General features: G+C 40.6%; 2 protein-coding genes across 3 annotated transcripts; both read left to right on the top strand.

Annotated features, from left to right (window-relative positions):
* The first annotated feature begins 34 nt into the window (after window positions 1-34).
* Window positions 35-5,276, top strand: LOC125298275 (microfibril-associated glycoprotein 4-like). The gene is made up of 3 exons (XM_048248978.1): window positions 35-62; window positions 461-628; window positions 5,011-5,276. Exons 1-3 carry the CDS (start codon window positions 35-37, stop codon window positions 5,274-5,276), a joined length of 462 nt encoding a protein of 153 aa, XP_048104935.1.
* Window positions 5,277-6,336: 1,060 nt separating this feature from the next.
* Window positions 6,337-24,342, top strand: LOC125298654 (microfibril-associated glycoprotein 4-like). 2 transcript variants are annotated; one of them, XM_048249496.1, is made up of 6 exons: window positions 6,337-6,500; window positions 18,800-18,887; window positions 19,070-19,267; window positions 19,742-19,838; window positions 20,565-20,732; window positions 23,693-24,342. In XM_048249496.1, the coding sequence occupies exons 2-6, from the start codon at window positions 18,882-18,884 to the stop codon at window positions 23,929-23,931; spliced, it is 708 nt and encodes a 235-aa protein (XP_048105453.1). In that variant the 5' UTR covers window positions 6,337-6,500; window positions 18,800-18,881; the 3' UTR covers window positions 23,932-24,342. The 2 variants fall into 2 exon arrangements, with proteins under 2 accessions (XP_048105453.1, XP_048105452.1); XM_048249495.1 differs by lacking the exon at window positions 6,337-6,500 and adding an exon at window positions 16,809-16,849.
* The last annotated feature ends 2,318 nt before the right edge of the window (window positions 24,343-26,660 follow it).

Below are 26,660 nucleotides of genomic sequence, written 5' to 3'. Positions count from 1 at the left end.
CACAAATGAAACTTGTATATTATGAATTATAGCAATGCATCCAGCATCATCCTCCTATAAAAGTTGTTAACTTGCGTTTTTCATAACAGCTAGTAGTAACACCTAGCCAAAAGAAAAGATTAATTATACATAGGGGAGAGTTGGATATCGTGGGGCTACACACAATTCAGGGTCAGTTGAGTAAAACCTGCCCTACTCTGGTTGGTTGTTGATTGGCCACTCTGGGTAATCCCTTATCTGTAGCCCTAGGAATTTGCATTACAGTTTTTTTATTCATATATCCAAATTGAATTACATATGTCAATTACATTACGAGGGCCAATGTCCCCAGTTAGGTGCCTTGCTCATGGGCACAATGGTGGAAGCCAGGTCTTTTCAGGCTACTGCAGGCTAGCCCAGCTCTTTAGCCACTACGATGGCTAAAGTTAGTTGGCTTGTTTGTGTGCCTACCCGTGTGTAGGCCTGGACAACATTGTGCTGCTGACCATGAGGAAGAGGAATGAGCTGAGGGTGGACATGGAGGACTGGACTGGGGGAAAGGCCTACGCCAACTACGCCTCCATTTCTGTGGACCCAGAGCAGTTGGGCTACACATTACACCTGGGTGCTTTCACCACTGGTGATGCAGGTGAGGGTCACAGCAGGCTGCACCAGCAACGTAACGTAAGTCTTCCATTCGTGGAGGAGCATATGCTGAAACAATAACCATCCACTATTATCAATGAATCAATGACACTGACTACACTAGACGTGATAGTGACACGTATATTCAAAAAATTAGACTAGTCTTCTGCAACTAGTATTCTATTTCATATCCTGCGGACGGAATGTTTCAATTATATACATATAGGCAGGTCCACCTTTCCTTCAGCTGTCATCATTTAACATTCTGAATTAACTGAATGTTACATTGGGGGAAGCAAAGACGTAAAGGGCATGTTTGGCATCAGGTTGCGCAAAACTTCCTCTCTTTACAAATAGGCAAAGTAATTCATCAATAAATTAACCCTTTAATGCGCAAGCTAGGCTTACCCCTTCTAATGCATAACATGGGTCAAAAATGACCCGCACTCATTTCCTATGGTAACTCATGCATAGTTGTCTGTTTATTTAAGTATGTATAAGTATAAGTATGTATATATACTCTTTTGATCCCGTGAGGGAAATTTGGTCTCTGCATTTATCCCAATCCGTGAACCCCAAGATTTGACATTTCATGTCTTATATGCCACACACAAATGACCATTGAATGAATGAATTGAATAGGCCAGTTTCTTACTTTTGGTGTCATTGGTAGATCGTCAGATCTCTTCCTTTTCTCTTGGCCATCATGTCTGATATCATATTGTGTCTGTGGTTTCTTTGCCCCACATCCTTTCATATCCATATGGCTTTGGAGGTCAGACGTGCCCTTCATGAATGCCCTTCTTCATATGTGTCATGAGAATATTTTGCCTAGCTCCATTTTGAACATCCATTGTAACTCCATCGATAAAATCAGGATGCTGATCAGTTAAACTGCTATTGGTATTGAGGGTGACAACATGTAGCACTCTGGACCAGGGAACCATGAACCGTATTTATGTTCTCTGTATAGATGAGTAGACATAGTAATGAAAGCAGGGATAGAGATGGCCCATGCGTTCATACTTACAACCTAATACTTTTATCAAAGTAATTGTTTTAATATATCTTGTTTTTGCTTCTAATCAAAAGTGCACACAGGGGTCACTTTTGACATATGTCTTGATTTAGAAATAGCTTTGTAATTATTTGAAGTAATCAAAAAGACTTTTACTGAATAACTGCAAAATTAACTTAGCCTAGAAATCTAGACGCACCCTAGCGGCGGCAAATTAATTTGCTCAGCCTGTACGTCTAGTATCAAACCATAGGGATTTCTATTGGCTGACGCCGTGGACTTCATCCAATCACAGCGCTCTATTTTGTTAGAGAGTCTTAAGGCGGGCTTAACAGGATAACGACAGTCCTGCGACGGTGAACAACAAGGAAGGTGGCTATGGCGAACGAAGAACGGTTGTTTGAATCGGCGTTGGCGTCAACTTTGGAGGAGTTGGACTTGTGCTTTTCTTTGAAAGTTGAGCAACACAATGCACTTAAGTCATTCCTTTCGAAGAAGGATGTATTTGCCGTTTTGCCGACCCGGATCACGGATATGGTTAAATAAGCGCTGGCCTATTGCATGCCTAGGCAGTTTGAAAGACAATTCTCTGCACGCCCCTTGGATTAAGCGAGGTGAATGGTTCGGGGGGGGGGTTAGGGGTTCCATGTTCCATGTTCCATATGTGTTATGCATGCATTACTTGAAAAAAATAACTAGCTCCAGTTATGTATGAACAGTGAAGGTAACGATCTCTTAAACATGTGAAAAACGTGAACTTGAAGAAGTGAAAATTGAACAATATGAACTATGAATATTGAACAACTTGAAGCTACATCTATAGCCTACGTGTGAACATGCTTAACAAAATATGGGAACAAAACATGGGAACTAAACGTGCATTACGAATATAATCAGTGGGAGCCCTGCTTATGGAATGATGGAAGACAATGACACCCTCAGTGTGTTTGAAATGTCCAGTCGATTGCACAATTTGGTCTTAGTTGCAGTCATTGCCGAAAACCCGGCCTCGGGGTGGGAAATGGTAACAACGTCTTCAAGCAGCACTACGGCTATCTCGGGATATTCTGCTTTGTTATTGATCCAAAAACCCGCCAGAGAGGTTTCCTTATAGACACTCTTAAGACCACCGTCATTTGCAATTTCGATCAACTGCTTCCTCCTGCGCTGACAAGTTAGGACTATTTGGGATATTGACAAATGGGTTGCGGACCCACTCATTGGTTTGCCGTGGATCTTTGGAGGATGGGAAGTAACGCTCAAACTCATTTGAAAGCGCAACAAGGTGATCGCGCACCTGCTGCGAAAGAAAGGGCCCTGCCTCAGTCTCTCCAAAAAACCCCACTACTGTTTGGAACATATCAAATACACCCTGGTCCACTCGTCGTCCCCACAAATCAAGCTAGGCTTTAAATGCAGCGACTTTATCTGCCAGTTTAAAGACAGTCGTCATTCTCCCCTGGAGTGACCGGTTGAGGTCATTAAGCAATCCGAATATGTCACACAGGTAAGCGAGTTTTGACACCCAGTCCTCATCACTAAAATGTGCAGCTTTTTTTTCTGTAAGAAATCTCTCACGGCTCTCTCTCAACTCAAACACTCTGGCCAGTGACCTGCTAAAGATGCTTGTTTTTTGTTGCTCATTCTAGCAGTTTAGCTAACTTCGTGTGACATACCGTTCACGAAGAACTGATCAAGTGAAGTGAGCTGACCTGAGGCTGCGCAGCGCTGAAGGCAATATGTAAAAGTGTTGAAGGCGGGACAGACAGGCGTAGAAAATAGACCTTGCAAAATGCAAACATCGTGCAATCAAACAACTGAATATAGGCCTATGACATGTAAAAAGCGTGACATTATTGCGAATTAAATTTAGTTTAGTTTGCATGCATTTTTTTTTAAACTCATGTCGTAGGCTACGGCCCGGTTAGGAATGTCCCGCGGCCCGGTGGTTGGGGACCGGGGACTGTTTTAAACAACATAATGGCATGATATTAATCTTTCATGTGCATGAGGCCCATATAGCATCACAATGAATTTGAAGATCATGTTAAAAGTTAGCTGGCAAAAACATAAATATGTAGGTTACATACCTGATGTCACTGAGCTGTCAAAGAGGAAACCATCTCCGTATGTTATCGCTAATTAAACTCAGCTGACTGGTGTTAGCGCATAGCCATAGTTGCTGTTAAAATGCCTACTAGGCTAGTGCTGGGAATCTGAACACTTCAACACCGACATGTAGCCTAACATGTTCAAAACTATCGCGTGTTATGGGTTAAGACATGACATTTCTTGAAGCATTTGGAAACTCACTGAATTAACTGGAAAGTAGAGTCCCTGTTAGATTAGCTTGCTTGCAAATGCCATTGTCCATGACCTGGCAGTTTTATGGAAAGCGGTTTTAACATACCTTATGGCAAACCGACTACACTTGATAAACTAGAAAGCAGAGCTTTAGCCTACCATTGTGTATGCATGCATGGCAAGCTGTTTTAACATTTAAATGTATTATTCGTAGGAGCAATGAGATATTGATAGTAAATTGAATATAACAGTTCAATTTCATGTTCAAATTTGTCTTATCAATAATAAAAAAAGCAATTCATGCTTTAGACCATTTTAATTTAAAACATTTTAAAAACAAAATACCGGTTCAGGCACCGCTTCGGCACCGGCACCGTTTTAAAAGTATCGATTTAGCACCGGTATCGGATAAAACCCAAACGATACCCAACCCTACTGAAAACTGACCCAGGTTATGCATTAAAGGGTAGAAACACTCACCCGAGACATTTTACTTCTTGCTCAACAATAGTAAGCAGTTCTAATAACTTGTACATTTCCTGTATTTGTTTTCTGAACTATTCTCATGAGCTATTTTTTTGGAGGTCAGGATTTTTTAATTCGGGTCCTCCGAGTTTATGAAGGCACTGTAGTTCCATTGAGAAGCCTCTATGCCCGTATGAAAACTAGTTGACCAATCAAATCGTCTGGGTGGGCATATGATGATGGACAGATGAGCAAGGGTGCCTAGTTATTGCCTGTTGAATAATATATTGGCAGCGCAATAACTTTAAAAAACTAAGAGAAAACAGCAATTCAGGCATTTGTTGAGAAGAAGGATGTTTTGGCTGTTCTCCCTACAGGATTTAGGGTTCTTCGCTCGTTTTGGTTAGATCTGTCCAATTGTGTAGCAAAGCATTTTTTCCCCTGTACTGGTTAGAACACGTACGCCCCATAATCACGTTCTGGTGGTGCAGTATCAGACACAAATTCTGAATAGAATTGAGTAAGGCTACGTCAGGCTAGTCAAAAAACCTACATGCAGTGTAAATGGCAAAAAAAACTCATGAAAGCTCTCTTCTCAGGTGATGCACTGAAGAATCACAATGGCATGAAGTTCACCACCTTCGACAAAGACCAGGACACTTGGGACAAGAACTGTGCCAGCTCCTTCATGGGCGGCTTTTGGTATGCAAACTGCCATGACGCCAACCCCAACGGGCTCTACATACCGGACTCGGGTTCTCCTCATGGGCCGGTGTACGTCAGCTGGGACACCTGGAAAGGGACCACATACTCACTTAAGACTATTACAATGAAGATGAGGTCACTGTCCCAGTGTAGCAATTAGATGTGTGTGTGTGTGTGTGTGCAGTGTTGTGGTCTAATAAACCTGGTGAAGAAACAGTTTTCCCATCACATGACATAGCTAAAAACGTTGTCTAACTAAATCAGTTGCAAATATGAGCAAACTGCAGCTTGAAAGTGTACAATGTACCGGATTGCATGCACGCATACAGTACACATAGTGTACAAACACACAGACATATATGCTCAGACACACACATACACAAAGGTGTGTCTGGAGTATTACTTATATATCCATGATAATTTACAACATTACAATCATCAAACATTAACATTACAATCATCAAACATTTAAAAACAGTAAAACTTTGCTAGTGTTAAAAAAATACCAATATAATTTGGGAAATGTGTCTTAATTTGATATAGTACAATAATGTACTGTACACTCTAAAAAACATTGGGTTAAAAACAACCCAATTTCAACCCAATCACTGGGTAAATAGTGGTCGAGCCCAGCACTGAGTTATATTAGCCCCGAAAATTGGGTTGTTCGGTCAACCCAATGAGTTGGGTTGATAGTCTAACAAACATTGGGTTATCATTAACAACACTGTTAGGTTAAACCTACATAATTGTTGGGTAGGCTATCTTATAGAACCCAGGATTTATATTATTTTCACTGTCATTTCTGGGTTATGCTGACCTAATTTATGGGTTATTCTAAGTATCTTATTTTTCTCCTTAATCCAATCATATTAATTGATAATAATTCAAATAAATGTTTGCAAATCATTAATGTTACAATATAATGTTTTAAAATCCATCCGATGGGCAACAATAGCCATGCAATGAAATAAAACAGTTCGACATTTATTTATTTTGCATTTTATTTTTTGAACAATTTTTTGAATTTTTAGAAAAAGCTTGTGATACTTCCATGAAGGCAGGCAGATTCCACCGTCCGTTTTGGGGATCACACCTGTGAATCAAAGAAAAAAAAGAGTGCATTAATCACTGTTATTTACAGAACTTTATATCAAGATTTCCATGAACCATTATCATGGAATGATGTTGACAAACATTAAAAATCCACCAGAAGACAAAATATTAGCGCAACACACTCGGAAACCATGACCACCTATGGAGTTGTTATAATTGTAGCTTCTAGTTCTAGATGCTAACGTTACCGGGTAACGTTAGCTAAATGACTGTCTGATGCTACAACCAGAGCCCGTCTTCTTTGCTACAACCAAAAACACCCAGTAAAGTTAAGTTACATGGCTATAATATGAAGCTACCCTGAATGAATTAATAAGATGTTGTTTGCCATTATTATTACTGTACGTGTGGCTTGTGAAGAGACTAACATTACTTCAACTGTGTTGGCTAATATTAGCTGATGTTAGCTGCAACCATAGTCTAGGCTACAACCACCACGAAGCATATTTAATTAGCATTGATGCTAGCTATATGGTCTGCTAATGTTAACCAGCTTGGTATGCTCATTTTAGTTTGTTGTAAAAGTTCGTTTTGTTTCTGTCAGCAGTTCATACCCAGTGAACAAAGAACTATGTTTTTAGGAGTCTGTCTTTGTGTATATTTAACACAAACAGTAATTGTAAGTTAGTACTTCTATACTCTTTGGGCTGAACGAAATTGGCAGGCAGAATATCCATTCATATCATGAAGGGTAGCTTCTACATCTCTGGGTGGACTTTTAAAATCCGTCTGGATAAAACATTTTAAAAAAGTTAAAGATACATACCTTACGAAATCGCCTGATTTCCATTGCATGCTGACAGCTGGTGGACTGGACGGTTGGAAGAATAACGATGTTTTTTCGAATTCTCAAATAACTATGCAGCTGTGTTAAAGTCACCCAGGTGCTGGGTAGTGTACTCCACGTCGGGTGGGAGAGAGGAGGGGCGCTGTTCTAAACTATCAACCCAACAGAAAATAACCCAGCATGAGTCAAAACAACCCCACAAAATGCCCTGACAGCTCAACCCAACGTTTGGGTTGAGAAAATAACCCAGTATTTTTTAGAGTGTATAAACCGCATGGCTGTGTTTTATGCAAATAAAAAAGACAAATGCTTATATTGTATAACCCATCCATGTTCATTAACCTCATACAGTAGGTGAGGACATTTTGCAACATCAATAATCTTTGGTTATTACACAGGAAATTACTGGTATGCTATATTCCCACCATAGGTGGATCATAGTAACACTAAACCTACAAATTAGTAACACTACACACTAGTAACACTGAACGGTTACTCTTTACTTGACAGTATCGTCATGAACGTGTCATAAACAAGTCATACTGTCAACCACCACTATAATGTGACCCTAGCAACCACCATAGCAACCAGCATAGCAACTGTTATTTAGCATAGCAACCACCATTGGTACCCTAGCAACGCCCTAGCAACAACCACTATAATGTGACCCTAGCAACCAGCATGATTACCCTAGCAACCAGCATAGCAACTGAATAATTTATGCATTTTGGCTTGTTGGATGTTTCATTAATGCAGGTAACTTTTCATCTGTGTGCCCGATTTTCAAAAATGAGGTACTGTTGCAATCCTTTTGGCTAACTGCACCTGATCAAGCCCATTGCAATTCTACTTTTGTTTCGTTGCTCCATAGATTTAACTGCCAAACCTGTTGTCAGTCATTCATGTGGTTTTGGTTCAGCATTCTGTTTTGTTCATGCTTATAGCAGCATTATGTTTGGATGAGGAAGAATGAAGCATACACTGAAAAGTGCACCCTGTATAAACTGATGCATGGCAATAACTAGGTGATACTGTAGGCCAGGGGGCCAAGAGTTATTTTAGGCCAACTTAAAATAACATTTTGAGCTGAGACAAGGATGGATATTCAACAACTGGTTCCTTGAACCCATTAATCAGCAAGTTTAATTGTTAACCGAAATCCTGGAAACCCAGGAACATCACGTCGTTGGGCAGTGAATGCATGTAGGCTTAACTCGATTGTGGTGGATTAATCATATTGCCTTCTTAAATCGTAAAATATTCTGTGGTCTCAGTTCACTCTTGAATGGGCCTAGCCTACCCTATGCTTGCTCAAAATATATCTTTGTCTAGTAGAGGTGCTTCAAATTGGCGCTTTTAAAAATCGCCTGTCTCAGAATATGTAGAAGAGGTTCTACATATTCCGCGCAAAACTGTCACATCCATATTTAGTTGGCATCTATATAAATGGCTGAGGTAGTTCTGTTTGACCTAAGTATGCAAGTGGCATAGTGGTGCAAGTTACAGTATGTAAGAGCAGCAGAAGTGTGTTCAGAAGTGTTTTCAGGACAACAGGACAACAACAACAAGTTGCAAAGTGTGCAAGTGTACAAGTGGAGTAGTGCAAGTGGAGTAGTGCAAGGCAGTCATTGTGGGTCCAAAAGTCCAGGATGTTATGTAGCTGAGGGTGGAGGGGGGAGAGAGTTCAGCATCCTAACAGCCTGGTGTATGAAGCTTTTGGTGAGTCTGGTGGTGCGGGAGCGCAGGCTTCTGTACCTCTTCCCAGAGGGCAGTAGATCAAACAAATTGTAAGCGGGGTGACTTGCATCACTCACAATTGTGGTCGCCTTGCGGGTGAGGTGGGAGTTACAGTTTTGGGTGGTATTGCCCCCGTATCGTTATATAAAGCTCTGTTCTCGCTGTCTAGCTTTCTCCTCTTTGAGCAATCGATGATTTGAAAATAACTTAGGCCTACTTATCGTTAACTTAGATATCCATCTGATTGTTTCTCGTCCCCTCTCCTCTCCTTGCTCATTTCAGGACTTGTACTGACTAGACATTATTGAAGAAACACAATCATCTGTATTTCAGTATCTAAGTAGGCTAAAGTTTAGGGATACCTCCCTGAAATGACTTTTTGCAGGTTGGGATGTCTGGTGCCAAGACTTTTTGACCATGCAATTTAGACAGTAGCCTATTCACTTCACACCAAACTGTTGTTGCCAAATGTGCCAAGCTTCCAGATTTTTTTAAAGACAGACACTGGCAACTGGTAAGAGAAATAGCAATGATATAGGATATAGTTTGTTTACCACAGTCACGGCCCTAGAATAGCTCTGCAACTGGGGGCGAACACGTCGCAGAGGGGACAGCGTGCATCTCACTTGCAAAATGAAACATTTCTGTGGGGCGCCTGCTCGCAGTTGCAAAATGCAAGGGACATGAATCAGCACGAAAATTAACGGACAGTTGTTTCCGTTGACCTTTACACATTTGTTAAACCATGGTACTGTACTAATAAAAACTACAGGATAGTAAGAACTGAACTGTTGCTTAATTTATCTAATTTCCACCACCATGGAAAAAGTGGGCTGGTCTTGGGCCTGAAACTCCCGGGCTGAAAAGTGGCCCCACTCCAGGCGCGGGAACATAATTTTTGTCCAGGGGTGCTAAATCACAAAATAATGGATGTCCAACGATTTCTCCCCTAGCATGATATGATTCGAATTTAGACATCTAAATAGGCCTACGCCATTTCAGCGCCGTGTATGAGTAGGCCTAACAGCGAGAAGTTTTAGAATGCCCTGGGCAGCCACATGCCACTGCAACTATGCGCAGCGCCACTTCGACTCATCAATAAAAACTGCACGCAAACACACCAGACCCATAGAAGCGCACTTGATTTAACATCATTAAACTATTTCAGTATATTGCTTTTCTGATTGTCAAAACCACACCAGAGATGTTTGGCTTGAAAATGTATGCTAATTAGGCTGCAATAACCTACAATGGTATACAATTTCTGAGTAGCCTAACAGTTAAGCTATGATCCTTTTTAATCATATAAATTAGTCATTTGAGGCCTAGGCTATTTTCAGGTCTCTTCCCCATAGTAGGCTACTTTACTCACTGACTCGACTTTATCAGAATTCACAGATTTCACTGGCTGAGTAGCAGCAAGCGAAATAATGGTTCTTGAAGCTCCTGAAGTAAATGGCTCTAGGCCTATTTTGCTAATCAGCTGCATATAAAGTCATAGGTACTGTCCATAGAAACCGATAGAAATGGACTGATATAGTGCTACCACAGCTGACGTCATAACCTTAGCACTGGATTTTAACAATGGAAAGTGTGCTTTTATCAGTGCAAAAGACAAGTGCATTGCCCATGGTGGGTTAAATGATTGCAAAAGACATGTTGAGGGTGAGTTTAACAAGTGTCATTTATTATGAGCCTAATATAAGTATATTATTTAGGCCTATACCAGATGGCTAGTTGATAAGTCTGCTTGACTTATCGGCTGCTGCCTTTGACACGGTTAATCACAGCATCCTTCTCTCTATACTCGCTAACATGGGAATCTCTCTCCTGGTTTGAATCCTACCTCACATGACGCTTGTTTAACGTATCATGGCTTGGTCAGCTATCTGCACCTCACCATCTCACCACAGGGGTCCCCCAGGGCTCAGTTCATGCCGTTTCGCACTCTACAACATACGGAAAATCAGGACTTACTTGACTCAAGATGCTACCCAACTTCTGGTTCAGGCAATAGTCATCTCACGACTCGACTACTGCAATGCCCTCCTGACAGGTCTCCCAGCCTGCGCAGTGAAACCACTTCAGATGATCCAGAACGCGGATTTAGCCTGGTCTACAACCAACCCAAAAGGGCACATGTTACCCCGCTGCTCATCCAGCTACACTGGCTACCTATGGCGGCCCGCATCAAATTCAAGGCTCTAACGCTTGCCTACAAAGTAGTCTCCGGTTCTGCTCTCACCTACTTGAATGCCCTCATACAGACATACGCTACCTCCAGACCAGCGCTCCTCAGATCTAATCGACGCCTAGCTCTACCACCGCACGCTCAAGCCAATCCAAACTTTTCTCATCTGTTGTTCCTCGTTGGTGGAACACACTGCCAGTTCCTACAAGGGCAGGGACATCCTTCTCCATTTTCAAAAAACTCCTGAAGACCCAGCTCTTTAGACAACATCTCCTCTCATAGCAACACTTACAACAAGTCTTACTGATCCTAGCACTCACCAGCCGTCTAAAACTGACAAGTAACTGTTAAAAACAGCACTCACTGATGCACTTATTCTTACTGTACTCTAATGTTTTTAAATTGTCCTAAAATTGTTGAGAATTGCTCTAAAACTTAAACTGTTTACCATGTTGTTAGTCGCTTTGGCTAAAAAAGCGTCAGCCAAATGTAATGTAATGTAATGTAATGTAAAAGACAGTATGGCTACCCATATCTGCGAAGTGATGTGATCATAGCCTACTTATGTCAGCCTATATGTCAAGGAAAAATACTTTGTGTCTCATGATTGTTACATTCATGTCACCTGAAGCATGATGATAATATCTATCCAAAGCACAGTTAGATAGATAGGGGAAATTCGAGAAGTTGATCAGTGCATGTCATGATCAACTTTTGATTCTTTGATATGGAAACCAAGTTCATTATTTTTGGCTATAACATTAGAATTTCAGCTCAAAGTTGTAGAAATGTGCTGTCATGATGTGTGTGAAAAAGAATATCCGTATAGGACAATAAAGACTCGGGAACGCTTACTGTACGAAAGCTTCATATTGTCGTGTCAGGTAAGGTCTGCTGTTTATATTCTTATATGGTTTGCCCTGTATTGAGTGACGTGAGATAATCTACAGTATACCATCGAGAGTAATGGGTGGATATGGAGCGCACTGTGCAGAATGGAAATATTATGAAATTTCATAGGTCCCGTCCAACGTTAATTTTGTCGCGAACCGTTTATCACAGCACCTAGCCCTAATGTTATTGTGATTTATGTGAGATAAGTATTCCGTGAGCAATTCAACAGAGAATAGGACAACAAAATAGAACGACGTCCCTGAGGCCAATCAAGACGCTCTCTGTCTTGGATGCGCTCAGGCACACACGCACCACTACTCTCTCTACCCCCTGTCGTGTGCGCGCTACACTCGCGGACACGCGATTTGAAGTCTTGGTCTCACATGCGCGCTCTTGATTGCTCGCTCTAGATTCCGGGAGATTTTATCTAATTTGCGGGCGTCAGGGAGCCGCTATGTGGGAGACTTCCGGAATTTCCGGGAGACTTGGGATGTCTGCATATACTGTATGAAATAAAACATAAATTCCCTCTTTTTATATCTTTTTATATGTATAACCATCAAATTACCACAAATAAATGAATGAGAATAGCAGCACTCTTTTTGTGGAAGCTATAGCTATGTAGCTATGACACCATGTGTGCAGGAAGACCATCTTACTCAATTTAGCTCTAATATTCTCAGGGTCCTTGACTCTATAGCAGTGTTTCCCAAACTTTTTTTCTGGGGACCCACTTTTTAAAAATGACAGACCATCGCGACCCATTTCACTTCAGATCTAACATGCAACTTGCATGCAACCACCAATATTGTTTTAGGCCACAGGTTCTCAAAACATTTCTTGGGGATATTCTTGCATGCTACGCAGTTGTCGTCACTCTTCAGCATAGTAAGCTGTTCCTTTATTTCTAAAGAGAGATGTTGCAGACAAATGGATCCACCGTCAATCCCTGTAAACATGTAGCCTTTGTCATTGTAGCCTATTTGTGGAGGTTTCTTTATTCGGAAAGTTGAATCCGCATTTCCCTCTGGAGTTAAAACGTTTGTTTGTAGGCCGCTATGTATTGATGTTGTGACAAGCTATGTGGTAAGAATGTGAAATGAATACATATCAGAACAATGGCTTTTGCGCGATAGTCAAAAGATAATGCGCCTTACTGCCTAGTAGAGTTTGCAAGGTGGAAAACGAGAGGAAATAATATCGTTTAAAATGTCCATTTAAATTGGAGCCTACCTAATAACACTGTTGAGTGTTTTAAATACGAAATAATAAGGAATGTGATGAGGTTGCTATTAACTTTAAAGAGTGCATCTACAATCGAAACTATCTACAGCCTATGACGCAAATTGAATTGCAATGTCCGGTACAGATGTCTGCTTTAGTTGACTAGATTTTAATCGGTGAAGTTGAAGAGCTGGTGTCCGTTAATGTTCGTGCAAATAGGCTGATTCATGTCCCTTGCATTTTGCAACTGCGAGGTCCATGGCAGGCGCCCCACAGAAATGTTTCTGTGCTGGCGACCCAAATAAAATCTCCTGCGACCCACCCATGGGAAACACTGGCTTAGTCTAGGGTGCAATTGTTTAGGTTTGAATATTGTTTGATAATTGTTTGATTATTGAATGATCACATAAGTTAACAGTAGTTTGTAGTAGCTAAGCACTACCCTAGTTCAACTTAAAAAGAGCACTGATCAAATTATCAAATGCTACAGGAGAGGAAGGGCGGGTGTGACATTTCCTAATCTGTAATCTGTTTTGGTAATCTACCATGGTATTCTGCAACTTTCACGTCCAGTCAGAGATGGCTCAAGAGAGGATCATTGTGCAAGTCTAGTCAGTGTTCTCTTCAGGTCAGTGTTCTCTTCAGGTCAGTCAGGTTTCACCTCACTTAACTGAGTAACACCTTACAAAAAATAACTATAGAAAGTATTTTGTATTATATATTATTATTACAAGCATGATCACATCATACTTTGATAAGTAGCCTATACTGTCTTGAGCAGGGACGGATCATGGCTTGTGCCAAGTGTGCACGTGCACAGGGGCCCTCAGCCAATGGGGGCCCTCTGATTAAAAAAAAAAAAAAAAAAAAAAAATGCCATGAATTTAGGCTAGATTATGCCCGTTGCTTCTGTCTGTTAATTTTTGGCACAACTGAATGGTGTTATAGAACCGCGGACCGAAAGAAAAATAAACGAAATGTTTTCCTGATCAATAGCCTAAATACTTCTTAATTCATAAAATATAGAGGCATAACATTAGGTGGAAGTGGTAGGCTATGAGTGCTCATTCAATGTGTATATAAGTATATATACTTTTTTGATCGCGTGAGGGAAATTTGGTCTCTGCATTTAACCCAATCGGTGAATTAGTGAAACACAAACAGCACACAGTGAACACACACTAATCCCGGCGCAGTGAGCTGCCTGCTTCAACAGCGGCGCTCGGGGAGGAGTGAGGGGTTAGGTGCTTTGCTCAAGGGCACTTCAGCCGCGGCCCACTGGTCGGGGCTCGAACCGGCAACCCTCCGGTTACAAGTCCAGAGTGCTAACCAGTGGGCCACGGCTGAACCACTCGTGGGTAGGTGAATGAAGTGAATTCCTGCAATGTTCATGAAAACAGCATAGCGATTGAATAGCCTAATAAATCACGATTTGTTGTAGGCCTAACAGTAGTTTATATCGTAGCAAATAGCCTATGGCGATGCCGATGACAGATAGGCCTACACTTATTTCACTCGTCTCGCTGGAGTGAGCGCATAATGTGGGCTGTTGCGCAAATGAATTAATTAGGGAGATGATCTGCATCTCCATTTACCAAACGCTATAGTTTTGCTAACATCTCCACTGTTAACGTGAAATATGTCTCCATGCAAGGTAGTGTCAACCAGCAGTGAAGTGAAAACCTTATCATGCATGTAGCCAATGTTCACGTCACCTGAGTCAGACAGAAAACGGGCCCTGCTTGCTCTGTTAAAGTTTGTATGCCCCTTCCGAAATTTTCCCGGGGGAGACACCCCTGAACCCCCCTTAATATAATCAGCACCACCTCTCACAAAATACTATCAACATCCCTGCTACCGGTCCGTCAGAAATATGACAACTGTGTCCGGTCTGTTTTGTGAAAAATGTTGCTGTTGACTGTTTGGACAGCAAAGGGAGATTACAGCCTAATAATAAAACCAGCTGCTGGAAAAATTAATTTCTGTGTGGGCCTGAGTTATAATATATGACATTATGTACTACATTTTCATTGTGTGAAATTGTGCACCGACCAGCCTGCACAGCGACAGCAAAGAGAGACGCGCTGGCTGCATGCGCAAACGCTCCCGCCTGAACTTGAGGTCAGTGTACTGTATCAAGGAACAGGAGCATCATGGCAGAGTCAGTGCCCCCAAAAAAGGAAAATGTAACACCCATTTCAAAGTCTAGAATACCCTTGTCTCATAAGAGTAAAAAATAATGATAGGCCTAGTCTTGCACGCTGCACTGTTTGTAACAGTGACTTTAGCATTGCCCATGGCAGGTTAAATGATTGCAAAAGACATGTTGAGGTGAGTTTAACAAGTGTCAATTCATGCGCATATTATTCATTATTCATCTATAGGCCTTCCTTATTTGGTGTAGCCTACTGACGAGGCATTATTGAACAAACATATTAATCTTTGTGATAGCTCCCTTTTTGCAGGTTGGGATGTCTGATATTAGCCTGGGTGTTCCCATGCTGCCTTGTGCGCGATTTGATTCACGCTGCTAAGGCAGCCTGGAGACCATGGAGCAAATTTTCGCCTGAGATAGGGAACCAATCACAGAACAGGGGAGAAAGCAAGACGATGATGAGCTATGCACAGACGCATTTGATAGACATCCGTGGCACCCAATAAATGGATCTGGGCATTTTTTTCGAGAAAATGAACGTTTGGTTCCCAGACCACGTCTCATTGAGAAGTGGTGGCGCTAGCCAGGCTAGTCTGATATGGTATTATCCCAGAAATGTGATTTACTTTTGAAGTTGAAAATGTTTAGTTGAACTGTAAACTTCATAGTAAACCTCATAATTATGAAGACCGCAGTCTGACTATAAACTGAATTGCAGTCAACCATCATCTTTACTTATTAACTGTAAACTTTAAAGTCCGCATCAGACGTGCGACCATGAAGTTCATAGTAATGGGAGAGTTCATAGTCAAGTTATGATATATTCATGGTCGAACTGTAAAGGCAATGGTAAAAAAAAATTGAACTGTAAATTTGAATGTATCATGGGGCTTTACAGAGTGTTAGACAATCAGAGAAAAAAAAGAAAAGAAAAGAAAAGAAGGCCCATGGGTAACAGGGGCGACAGGGGCAGTAGAATGCAATAGTGAGGCCCATGGGTAACAGGGGGGAGGAAAAACTCCCTAGAATTGGAGATACATATAGGAAGAAACATTGAGCAGATCCACGACTCAAGGGCCTGACCCATCTGCCTAGGGTCAGATACAGGACAGTAAGGTCTGTATACATGACAAATGCATAAGTTAGTCAGGTGTAGAGAATAGGACATGGTGTTTAAAGCTACCTGGGGGTGAATGTTACAAGAGGTGGGATGTTACATCCGGTATGATAATCCTAATTTAGTGTCAGAAAGTTCAAATAGTCCAGCGTAGGAAATGGAATTGTCCAGGGGATTAGGAGTTGTCATAGGGCAAGTGGTGGGTTGGCAGTACGGGCCAGGAATCCGGGCAGAGTTGTTGAATTATTATATAACCTTTACACATTTGTTAAACCATGGTAATAAAAACTACAGGATGGCAAGAACTGAACTGTTTCTTGATTTATTAATTTCCACCACCATGGAAAAAGTGGGCTGGTCTTGGGCCTGAAACTGCTGGGCTGAAAAGTGGCCCCTCTCAGGCCCTGGTGGCCACCCATATGATTTTGCATGTTTGATGCACCAGTTAAATAGCAGTGATTCACTAGGTCTGCAGCATTCACTCAAGACGTGTTTTGAGAGCAAGTCCTTCGGTAAGTTTTCAGGGCTTTAATTTTTAAGGGTTTTTGGGCTTTCTTCCATTTTACTTTGGCAGCACTGTTAATGATGCAGTCCAAAATCTTATTTCTTAAAGGTGTAAAGTGTTGATAAGTTTGTTGAGCCATGATTGTGAGGAAGGGACCTTTTTTTTTCAGAACATTAGGATGAGCTTTTTGCTCTTACAGGCCATATGAGAGGAACTGTTGTTCGTACTTTGACAGTCAGAGCGACTGATTCGAGACTCCTTTAGTATTCTATGTTATAATTACTAGTGCAGTGCCCGTTCAAACATGCTATTCCTGTAGCCCAATTACATGCCTGCAGGTAGGCCTGAAGAATTTAAGCATGGCTGCATGTGACATTTACAAATCAAAATGACATTATCCTAACAGTTGTTTTGAGTCAGGGCTATATGTTTAGCCTATTGAATAACTTGATGATAGAGAAACCAAACCATTTTGTGGAATGATGCATCATATGAAATTTGCAACGGTGTGACTCAAAAACAGTCTCTGGTGGCCTATAAGTGACATCACACACACACGTCTGCCACTCGTTGCTTGTTGCTGGTTATGCTTTGCATGTGTGGCATTCTGAGACGTTCTTTAATTTGTGACAATTATCGCTCATTTCAATTTAGGACCTTGCAGTTGGAATTGTCGTTTGCTTATTCAAAGTCTAAAGACAGTCCAAAGTAGCCTGGGCTATTCAAAGTGTCCGTTTATTGCTGGTTATGCTTTGCATGGCATTCTGAGACGTTCTTTAATTCGGGACCATTATCGCACGTTTCAATTTAGGACCTTGCAGTTGGAATTGTCATTTGCTTATTCAAAGTCTAAAGACAGTCCAAAGTAGCCTTATTGCACATCATTTGTTACGTCATTTTGAAGAGCCACTGCATACCTGTGTGTGTTGGCATGTTGTTGCAAAATCCGAGTCATTTTATGCAAGCAAACTGCATACAGGTGGTCTTTATTGTTGAGGTCAGACATATTAAGACATCTTGCACTCGCTTAACCTTTTACCCGTGTAACCTACACTGATCCAGTTCTGCCAAAGCCCTGCTTCTATCCTCACTGGTAGCTTACAGTACAGTGCTGTGTGGGAGGGGGAGTGGCTAGCGGCAAAAGCCTATGTGTGCTTCTTTTACGATATATTTAACAATATTTTTTGCATTTCTTATTCAAACAACGTCAAACTTGTGTTGTACTCATGCCTGTAGCAAGACACCTGCCAAGTTTGAAATCAGTCTGACAAACGGTCAGCGAGATATGCGTGCCACAGACATTAGGACACACAGACAGACACACAGACGCTTCTTGCTTTATAGAAAGATGGACACATACTATGGCTCTTTTAAACGGTAATACTTTTAGCTCTCAGAGAGTACAAACCGTTTATTCACACATGCCTCTGTTCCTGAGAAATCCAAATCTAAACAGTGGCTAGTTTTCATCAAAATCCCTGTTATTTTTCTAGAGATGGAGATATAGCGTCTTTCATGAAATATGAAGTGTGGCCTGTAAAGTTTCCAGGAAATGACCTAGCAAGGCCTGGCGAGACTGCCACCTAGTGATAAACTCACGAAAATGGCCTGGTTTTTACCTGATGTGCATGCGTCACTGATTCAACCCAAAGCGGCAACCATCAAAAGCCGAGTTATGATAAAATGTCCAGATAAAATGTCCATATCTATATCAAGCAATTCTGCAGTCTGCAAGTCGGCAACATGTTTTTAATAGTGACCTTACTCATACATACATTTATTTTAACATTGAACAGTTTTCAAAAATTGTGAGGATCACTTATACATACAATGTCTTAACTTTCATGTAAATGTTTTGAAACTGACATGATGAAATCTCTGAAGTAATACCTGTCGGATAAACATATATCATTGTGATTTACATATCTGTGTGTGTGTGTGTGTGTGTGTGTTTAAGGAAGAGATAGGCAGGCAGCAGAGGAGTGAAACTGAAGATTCTTCTCTTTCTGATCACTTAAAAAGTTGTTTTCCCCGACAGCATGATGGTAAGGCTATGAAAATGATAAAAAAAGATGTATGCCATCATTTAATCATGTTATATATAAAATGTATATATCTTAGTATATATATAATATATATATGCATATGAAATATTATGAATTTATATAAGTGTATTTATTTAAGTGAAAAAAGGCAAACTTCATCCATACTTTCTTTCTCTGTGCAGATTCAGTGTGCTGTACTTCTCCTACTGCCCTTGCTGGGGCAGTGTGCACTAGTGTGCAGTCCTACTGACTGTGCAGAGCTGTGGAGGAGTTGCAGCTCCATCAGTGGGGTTCAGACCATCTATCCTAACGGTGCTGACTCTGCCGTTACAGTTTACTGTGATATGGGCTGTGAGAACAACACCAAGGGAGGATGGACTGTGAGTTGTCCCTCAGTTTTAAATAAAATATGTAAATAATAACAACAATAATGTCAATTCAATATTCTATAATATTATTATACAATATTAATAATGTCAATACAATACAATGTTTTTTTTTGGTGGAAGATCTCAGGCCATATTTAGTCGGGTATTTTTAAGGATGGGTAGAGGCATTTTTTGTTTTTCTTTTGCAGAGTGACACTAATGGCACTCAGTTGGTGTAATGTTCTTCTCACCCATGTGTTTGCCACTCACAAATGAAATAGCCTGAAGTAGGCACTAAACTATCCTGATATTGTTACAGTTGCCATTCTTATGCAAAGCTACACAGACTCCCTACGGCAGGTTCAGGAATCAAACATGTATATGACAGAAATGTACACACGCACACACACACACACACATACACACTCACACTCACTGAGAAATTTACTATTACTGTCTCTTGTTTGAGATGTCATCTGTTTTCAGGTGTTTCAGAGGAGATTGGATGGCACAGTGACTTTCTTCAGGTCCTGGGAGGAGTATAAGAAAGGGTTTGGGTTTGCCTGTGGCGAGTACTGGCTGGGTAAGATCTTACAGCTGTCCAAGGTGTAGCACACTCCTGTAGAGTTATATGCAGTGATCACATGACTGCAGAGTAGTAGAAATAGGATAATGGGAGAACGCCGAAACATTATGGGGAAAATATAAATCCCGACAGGGCTTAACCGGACCCCGACGCCGCCAGCGAGGGGTCTTGTTTCACCCTGAAGGGACTTATTTTCCCATGATGACCGGGCGCTCTATACATTATCCCCGCTTTATTATAATGGCTACTTGCCAAAACGAAAAAATAAACTCCATGATATGTCTCCTTACACTTATTTGTTACCGCTTCGTCGCGGGCTTTTGCTGAGAAACAAATAGTTCGCGAACACACGCTGAACTTGAATCAAACATTCTTTAGAACACAGCTGATCAACCGTCTGCTTTCACTTTTGAATGAAGTTCCAAGCACAAACTCCATTGCCATTGCTAGAACTTTCGGAAATCCCATTCAAGTCAATGGAGCATTCTACTTGCATTGTGAAGAGCCGTATAATAAGCAGTGATCACATGACTGCAGAGTAATAAGCAGTGATCACTTATGACTGCAGAAAGAAAATATGTCATGTCTATACACATATGACAACTATGCAAGAAGAGATCCTGTAATGTGATTCAATGAATAACAGCCAGAAAACCACTGCCAATGCGAAAAGTGGTTAATGAGACATCATGTCCTTTATAATGTCCTTGTTCTTTCTGGTAGGATTGGATTTTCTTCACCAACTCACCAGAAATAAAGCATACGAGCTGAGAGTGGACATGGAAGACTTTGAGGGCAACAGGGCTTTTGCCAGGTACTCCTCCTTCTCTGTCGCATCAGAGGAAGAGGGATACAAGCTGACTGTGAGTGGCTTCACCAACGGAGGCGCTGGTGAGTTTGGTGGGGAGAGTTTAAAGGTGACATGGAATGGATGAACAGAGTATTTTACCCTGTACTCTGATATTAACATAGAAGGTATGCAATTTGGTCAAAAAAACATGCTCAGATGCTACTTTACAAGCTTATTTACAACCCTACAGTTAGGCTTGGGAATATACTAGACTTAATTTGGCTGATGCTTTTATCCAAAGTGACTTTTTGGATATTACAAGGAACATTCTCCCCCTCAAGCTTATGTGGGACCCACATAAATATTTAAAGGGAACTTGACAACTATTTCAACTTAATAAACCCGTTCAGAAATCATTTGGATTGTTAAATGACAGTGGAAATTGTTAGGCTAATGACGGTGGAAATGGTTAGGCTATATACTCTTTTTGATCCCTTTTTGATACTCTTTGTGAGGGAAATTTGGTCTCTGCATTTATTCCAATCCATGAATTAGTGAAACACAGTGAGCACACAGTGAGGTGAAGCACACACTTATCCCGGAGCAGTGAGCTGCCTGCTACAACAGCGGTGCTCGGGGAGCAGTAAGGGGTTAGGTGCTTTGCTCAAGGGCACTTCAGCTGTTCCTACTGGTCGGGGATCCAACCGGCAACCCTCCAGTTACAAGTCCGAAGCGCTAACCAGTAGGCCACGGCTGCCCCCCAACTTTTCTTTCTTACTTTCCCCGCTCCCCCTCAGGCGGAAAACCAAACTTGCAACATTGGGACTATCGCCCCGGTAAGAGAAGTGAGAAACAGGAAACTCGTTTTAAATCGTGTGTCTTACCTTGTAACATCAACATTGTTCTGCCAAACTTATGCTAACCGTTTCGCTAGCTTGTGAACAAATCCATGTGCTTTATCGTTACCTTTTTCCACAGTTTGAAATAGCGTAATGCACAACTTCTCCAGCAGAGGGGGAAATATAGCTAATCCTGCCAAGTTTCCCTTTAAGTGAGCATTACGCTGATTAGCTGCCTTGTAGCCAACAGCCATTCAAAAAGGGCTCCAGAAACTTCTTCCTGAATCTCCAGCTAGAAATAGTGATGGAGCCTATGGAAGGGCAGTGATCAGAGGGATGTCTGTATTTGTTTAGATTAGTCTGCTTGTAGAGGTTGTTTCAAAGTATGAGATTTTCATATGAAAGAGAAAAAAACATGTTGCTGTTTCACAGTGGCTTTATGGTCATGCACAAACTCTTCTTATTCAACAAAGTCAAGGTAAAAACGTTCGGTTATACTTTACTTGAAAGTATCTACATAAGAGTGACATGACATTGTCGTCATGAACATGTCATAAACATTATAAACAAGTCATAAACATTTATGAAATAACTCTTCTATCATTTGGTTTTTGTCAAATTAGGGTTATAACAGTGTCATGGGTTAGGGGTATAACTGTATCATGTCACTCTTATGTAGATACCTTCAAGTAAAATGTACCAAACGTACAATCCTTAGAAATGGCAATAATGGGGAAGCTGAGGAGCAAACAGCAGCATCTGACCTTGGGCTTGACCCTGACCTTTCATTTCCCGATCCCACCCACATCTCTCTCTTTCCAACTCACTTCCTGTCAATCTCCACGCTCCTGTCAATAAAATGCAAAAAGCCTACAACGTACTTTTAGATATTTATATTTACCTCAAACATAAATATTTAATTTGAAATTATAAATTTGATTTTTCATGTGAAGCACAAAATATGAGTGGTGGAACAACTGTGATATTACTTTCGGATAGTGGTTTGGCCCAGGTTCCATTACCAAGATAACTATTGCGAATCCATTTTTTTTTTAAAAAAAAAAAAACCTTGGAAAAGCAAATAGGTCATTAACAACAAATATTTTCAGATATTTTTATTTATTTTGAGAGAAATAAATCCCTTCATGACAATAAGATCTGTTTGTCCTGTCAGGATTTAGTGCAGCTGAACATTTATTTTCTGACTTATCCTGGGAACCAAGAAAAAAAAGTGTCCAACAATTTCTTTTTTTTTGTGTGATTTCCTTTCTATTTAGGATTAAAAAACATCTTACTTATTTTTTTTTAATTATTTTTATTTTAAATGTTATAGTATGTCCCCTGTGGTGGACAAAAGGACCGTTTTACTATGAAAAGGTAGCCATGAAAATAGAAAAAAATGGACAAATTATGCTTTTAGTGGTAACCAAATATAAGGGAAAATGTTATTTATCCTTCTAAACTACTTTGTTTGCCTTTTTGGACAGTTGTATTTCTTTTTTCTGGATTGTTCATTTCATTTTCATGTTTTTCTTCTGCGATAATTCATTTTTTAGTCTTACTCTTCCTCGCTATGTTCTTGAGGCTCAGGTTCATAGTCCTCATCTCTGTTTCACTCACTCATCATCTGAGAGCTCCAAATCTGACCCCCCCTCATTCATCCTATACAAATGATCTCCTAAATTTCCCAAAAAATCAAAATATTTTGGTCCTGGTGTCCATTATAATGGACATTCATAAAGTCACTATTATTTCAAAATGTAAATAACTTCAAACTAACTATCAAAATGAATCATATGATTCCTGACATTTTCATTAACAAGACCATATATTGCCATCATAATGAATGCTTAATAAGAAGACACTATTTGACTTATCTCTCCTCCTTCCATAAAATGTGCTTGTTTTGATGTCAACCATTTTTGAGAACCAGGAAGGAGGTTCCCAGCAACCCAGCCAATCACATAATATATCATTAGAAAGCCCAGGATGTCCTCTTTAAAAGACCACAGGAATTGATAGAATAGCTCAAAGGGGTAAAGGGGTATGCTTCTAGAACTTATGTCCACTACAGAGGACATAGGTCTATGGATTGGTTCTCAGGAGGATATTATACTAATAATTTAAAATTGTTGCATATGAATGTAGAGTTAATATATTATAGTGCTCTCATGTTTTGCTTTGTATACATAAATAACATGGTTATTCATTTCATTTCACAGGAGACTCTCTGTCTTACCACAACGGGCAGAAGTTTAGTACGTTTGACAAGGACCATAAGGACTGTGCCAACACCTATCTTGGGGGGCACTGGTATAACAGCTGCCACTATTCCAATCCCAATGGTATTTATGCGCATGGTCCTACTAAACTCTTTGCTATTGGTGTGAATTGGCTCTCATTCAAAGGGCACTATTACTCACTGAAATCCTTCACTATGAAGATTAGGCCCCTGGCTTAGGCAGCTATGAAATAAGATATATGGCAGAAGTGATGTACCACTGAAGGAGTGCAGATTATTCAGACTTTCTGACTATCATTTTCTTCAATGTTTTGAAGTGTGTATCTGTTTCATTACCAGAGCCTAATCAGGCTAATTAATGAGAATGCTTTAGGCATTTTGCTCAGCTTGAAACATACCTGTTCCCTTTACATTAGTCATTTCTTTCTTTTTAACATGCATACTTAAATCTCTTTGCAACCAAGAGTTACCTTTGTAAAGTAAAGTTGTAAAAGTCAGTAAAGTTTAGCCATTGCCTATCTGTTTCTTTACATTTTATGCATTCTTGATTTATCTGGTGTATTTGCCTGTCTTGTTTTACCTTTTTCATTCATTCAATTTAATTGATATTTCTTTGCATTTATGTTTATGATTTACGGGTTAATAAATTGTTAATTCACCACCATTCATATGTCTCTACTTGTATGCCATGCCACTGCTCTGCTACTAGCTGATACACTACTGGGTAATATTGGAGGCTATCAATGTTATGGTGCCAGATTAGTAGTTTTCTTACAATATTTATTTACCAATGATTTACTGCAAACTGCTTTTCACTCTCATCTGTTTTTATTATTCTACAATTTATGTAGGCAACTATCATTTTTAGCCTAGCCTCACATTAAAATGTAGGGTCTGGGCACTCACCGTTCGCAGTGCTCAGTCCGAGGGGCGGGATAATCGGTTGTCTTTCAAATTCCCTCTGCACGCAATAGGACAGCGCTGAGTCCCATGCGTTTTCCCACCAGCGGAGCTAGTTGGCTAGTTCAAACTTTTGCCAACTTAAAACAAGCTTATTGTCACACTGTTGGCCAACAGCAACATCCATCTTCTTTGTTATCAAGTAGCAGGGAATTCAAGCCAAACCGTTGCAACTCTGCCATCAATCATTAGGTTTATACACGATTTGATTGGCCTCAGTGGCGCAAAAAGTGGGTATGCGCTATATGCGGTGCATAGGGGCGCAGCTCCATGGGGGCGCCAAAGCGATGGTAAAATAATAATAATAATATATTTGGTATTTTCTATATGTAGCTACTGCTGTCCGTTTCTAAATCATTTCAACATTTTCAACAAAACATGTTTGATATTATCGCAAGTCTTTTTAGTCGTGGCTCATGCAAATAGTGACGTGACAATATAAAAACCAATAGTGACCTCTCTCCAACACCGAACAGGAAGGGGCAAAGTACAGTACAGAAACAGTGATGACCTCATAAGAGAAATTCCAGCAAAGTTGAGTATAGGGGAGAATGGGTTTGCTCTGCATTTTCCTTTACACTGACAAGGCTACCGTGGCAACAAGACTCAGACGTCATAGGTGCAGTATATGTAAAGGATAATGTATAGAACGCCATTATTGGGAAACTAAGTCCCAACAGGGCGAACCGGCCCTAAAGGACTTCCGAGGGCCTTGACATTTAAAACGAGACATGGAGAACTTTGAAAAAGCACTGGTAGTTTATTTACAAGACGATTTCTACAGACAGTACCTTAAGGAATTTTACCGTTCGACGCCATCTTGAATTTAGTCACGATAAGTCGAGCGACGAGTACGAACGAACAGGTATGATAAGGGATCATATTCGGAAGTCTACCAATGAAGTATGGAGATACTTTGAGCCTCGTAAATGGTGTAAAACAGTGATTTATTTGCATGGCTAGGCCGATGCCCGAGGCACCACAACGAAACACTGTGTTGGTAGCATTGGCTAACTAGCACCAGATTTCTGAGTGCAGGGGACAAGCCGAGGTGAGCTATGAAACATACGTTCACACTCGGTATCATGTTTCAACACACTTTAGGTCAAAATCACACCGGAATTATCCTTTAACACATCATATGGCTGGTTGTGATAATAATGACTTTGCAGCTCAAGAAGATGAAACTGAAGTCCTAGATGAGGATACAGCTGCAGCATTCCACAGTGCAGTGGAGAGCGGCTTCCCATGGCTCTTCAAGCTGTTGTGGTTCCATTGGTGCACAAATTCATCGACAGATCTATTTATTCTAGGAAGGTAAACATGGTGAAGGGCCTCAATGTGCAGAGGGTCAGTGCTATCCAAAATTCCAGAATTCTTCATGAAAAGGAATAGGTCTTTAAAATAGGCTGATACCACCCTGTTAACTTCTCCCCACAATCTTTCAATCAGTTAGTTGTGAACACTGCGGCCCACAATAAAACTTCCTGTTTTCTCCTCGATTCTCAATCATGAACAAATCAACAGCATCCCTGAAAAGACTTAAGGCTGTTGATACTCTGTTGTCAGTGCAACACCTCAGATATGTGATGCAGCGGCTGTAACCATCAACACATCCATGAAATACAAATTTCCATGGATTTAGCTTGTGATTTGTATCAACATGCCTTGTATGGAGAAACAAATGTTTGTTAGTGTTGTATTGGCTTCTTTCATTATGTTTATATCCATTAGGCCTATAGTGTTATATCAAATTTCCTACCCATATGTTTGATATGTTCAAACTTTCTTTCTAAACAATCTTTCTAAACAATCAGTTTCACTTTCACAAACTATTTAGTCTTGTGTTTGTTACATTCCTACATTGTTAAATCATTGATTACAGCTAGAGAATAAAGGCTGATTTAAGTAGTCTATGTGATTTCATAGACTGGGAAACATAGGGCCCTGAACATTGGGGACTATTTCATGACATGTAGGCTACATTA

Source organism: Alosa alosa, chromosome 7, assembly GCF_017589495.1.
Source record: "Alosa alosa isolate M-15738 ecotype Scorff River chromosome 7, AALO_Geno_1.1, whole genome shotgun sequence".
NCBI lineage: Eukaryota > Metazoa > Chordata > Actinopteri > Clupeiformes > Clupeidae > Alosa > Alosa alosa.
Note: the sequence above shows the minus strand (reverse complement) of the source record. Positions and strands in the feature narration are given on the sequence as shown.

What these genes read in the sequence shown, in the direction of transcription:
- LOC125298654 (XM_048249496.1), top strand. An exon ending in CTGTGGCGAGTACTGGCTGG is followed by an intron (nt 19,839 to 20,564) that starts GTAAGATCTTAC and finishes TCTTTCTGGTAG; the next exon opens with GATTGGATTTTCTTCACCAA. An exon ending in CTTCACCAACGGAGGCGCTG is followed by an intron (nt 20,733 to 23,692) that starts GTGAGTTTGGTG and finishes TTCATTTCACAG; the next exon opens with GAGACTCTCTGTCTTACCAC.
- LOC125298275 (XM_048248978.1), top strand. Translation starts at nt 35, where the DNA reads ATGCATCCAGCATCATCCTCCTATAAAA. An exon ending in AGCATCATCCTCCTATAAAA is followed by an intron (nt 63 to 460) that starts GTTGTTAACTTG and finishes ACCCGTGTGTAG; the next exon opens with GCCTGGACAACATTGTGCTG. An exon ending in TTTCACCACTGGTGATGCAG is followed by an intron (nt 629 to 5,010) that starts GTGAGGGTCACA and finishes CTCTCTTCTCAG; the next exon opens with GTGATGCACTGAAGAATCAC.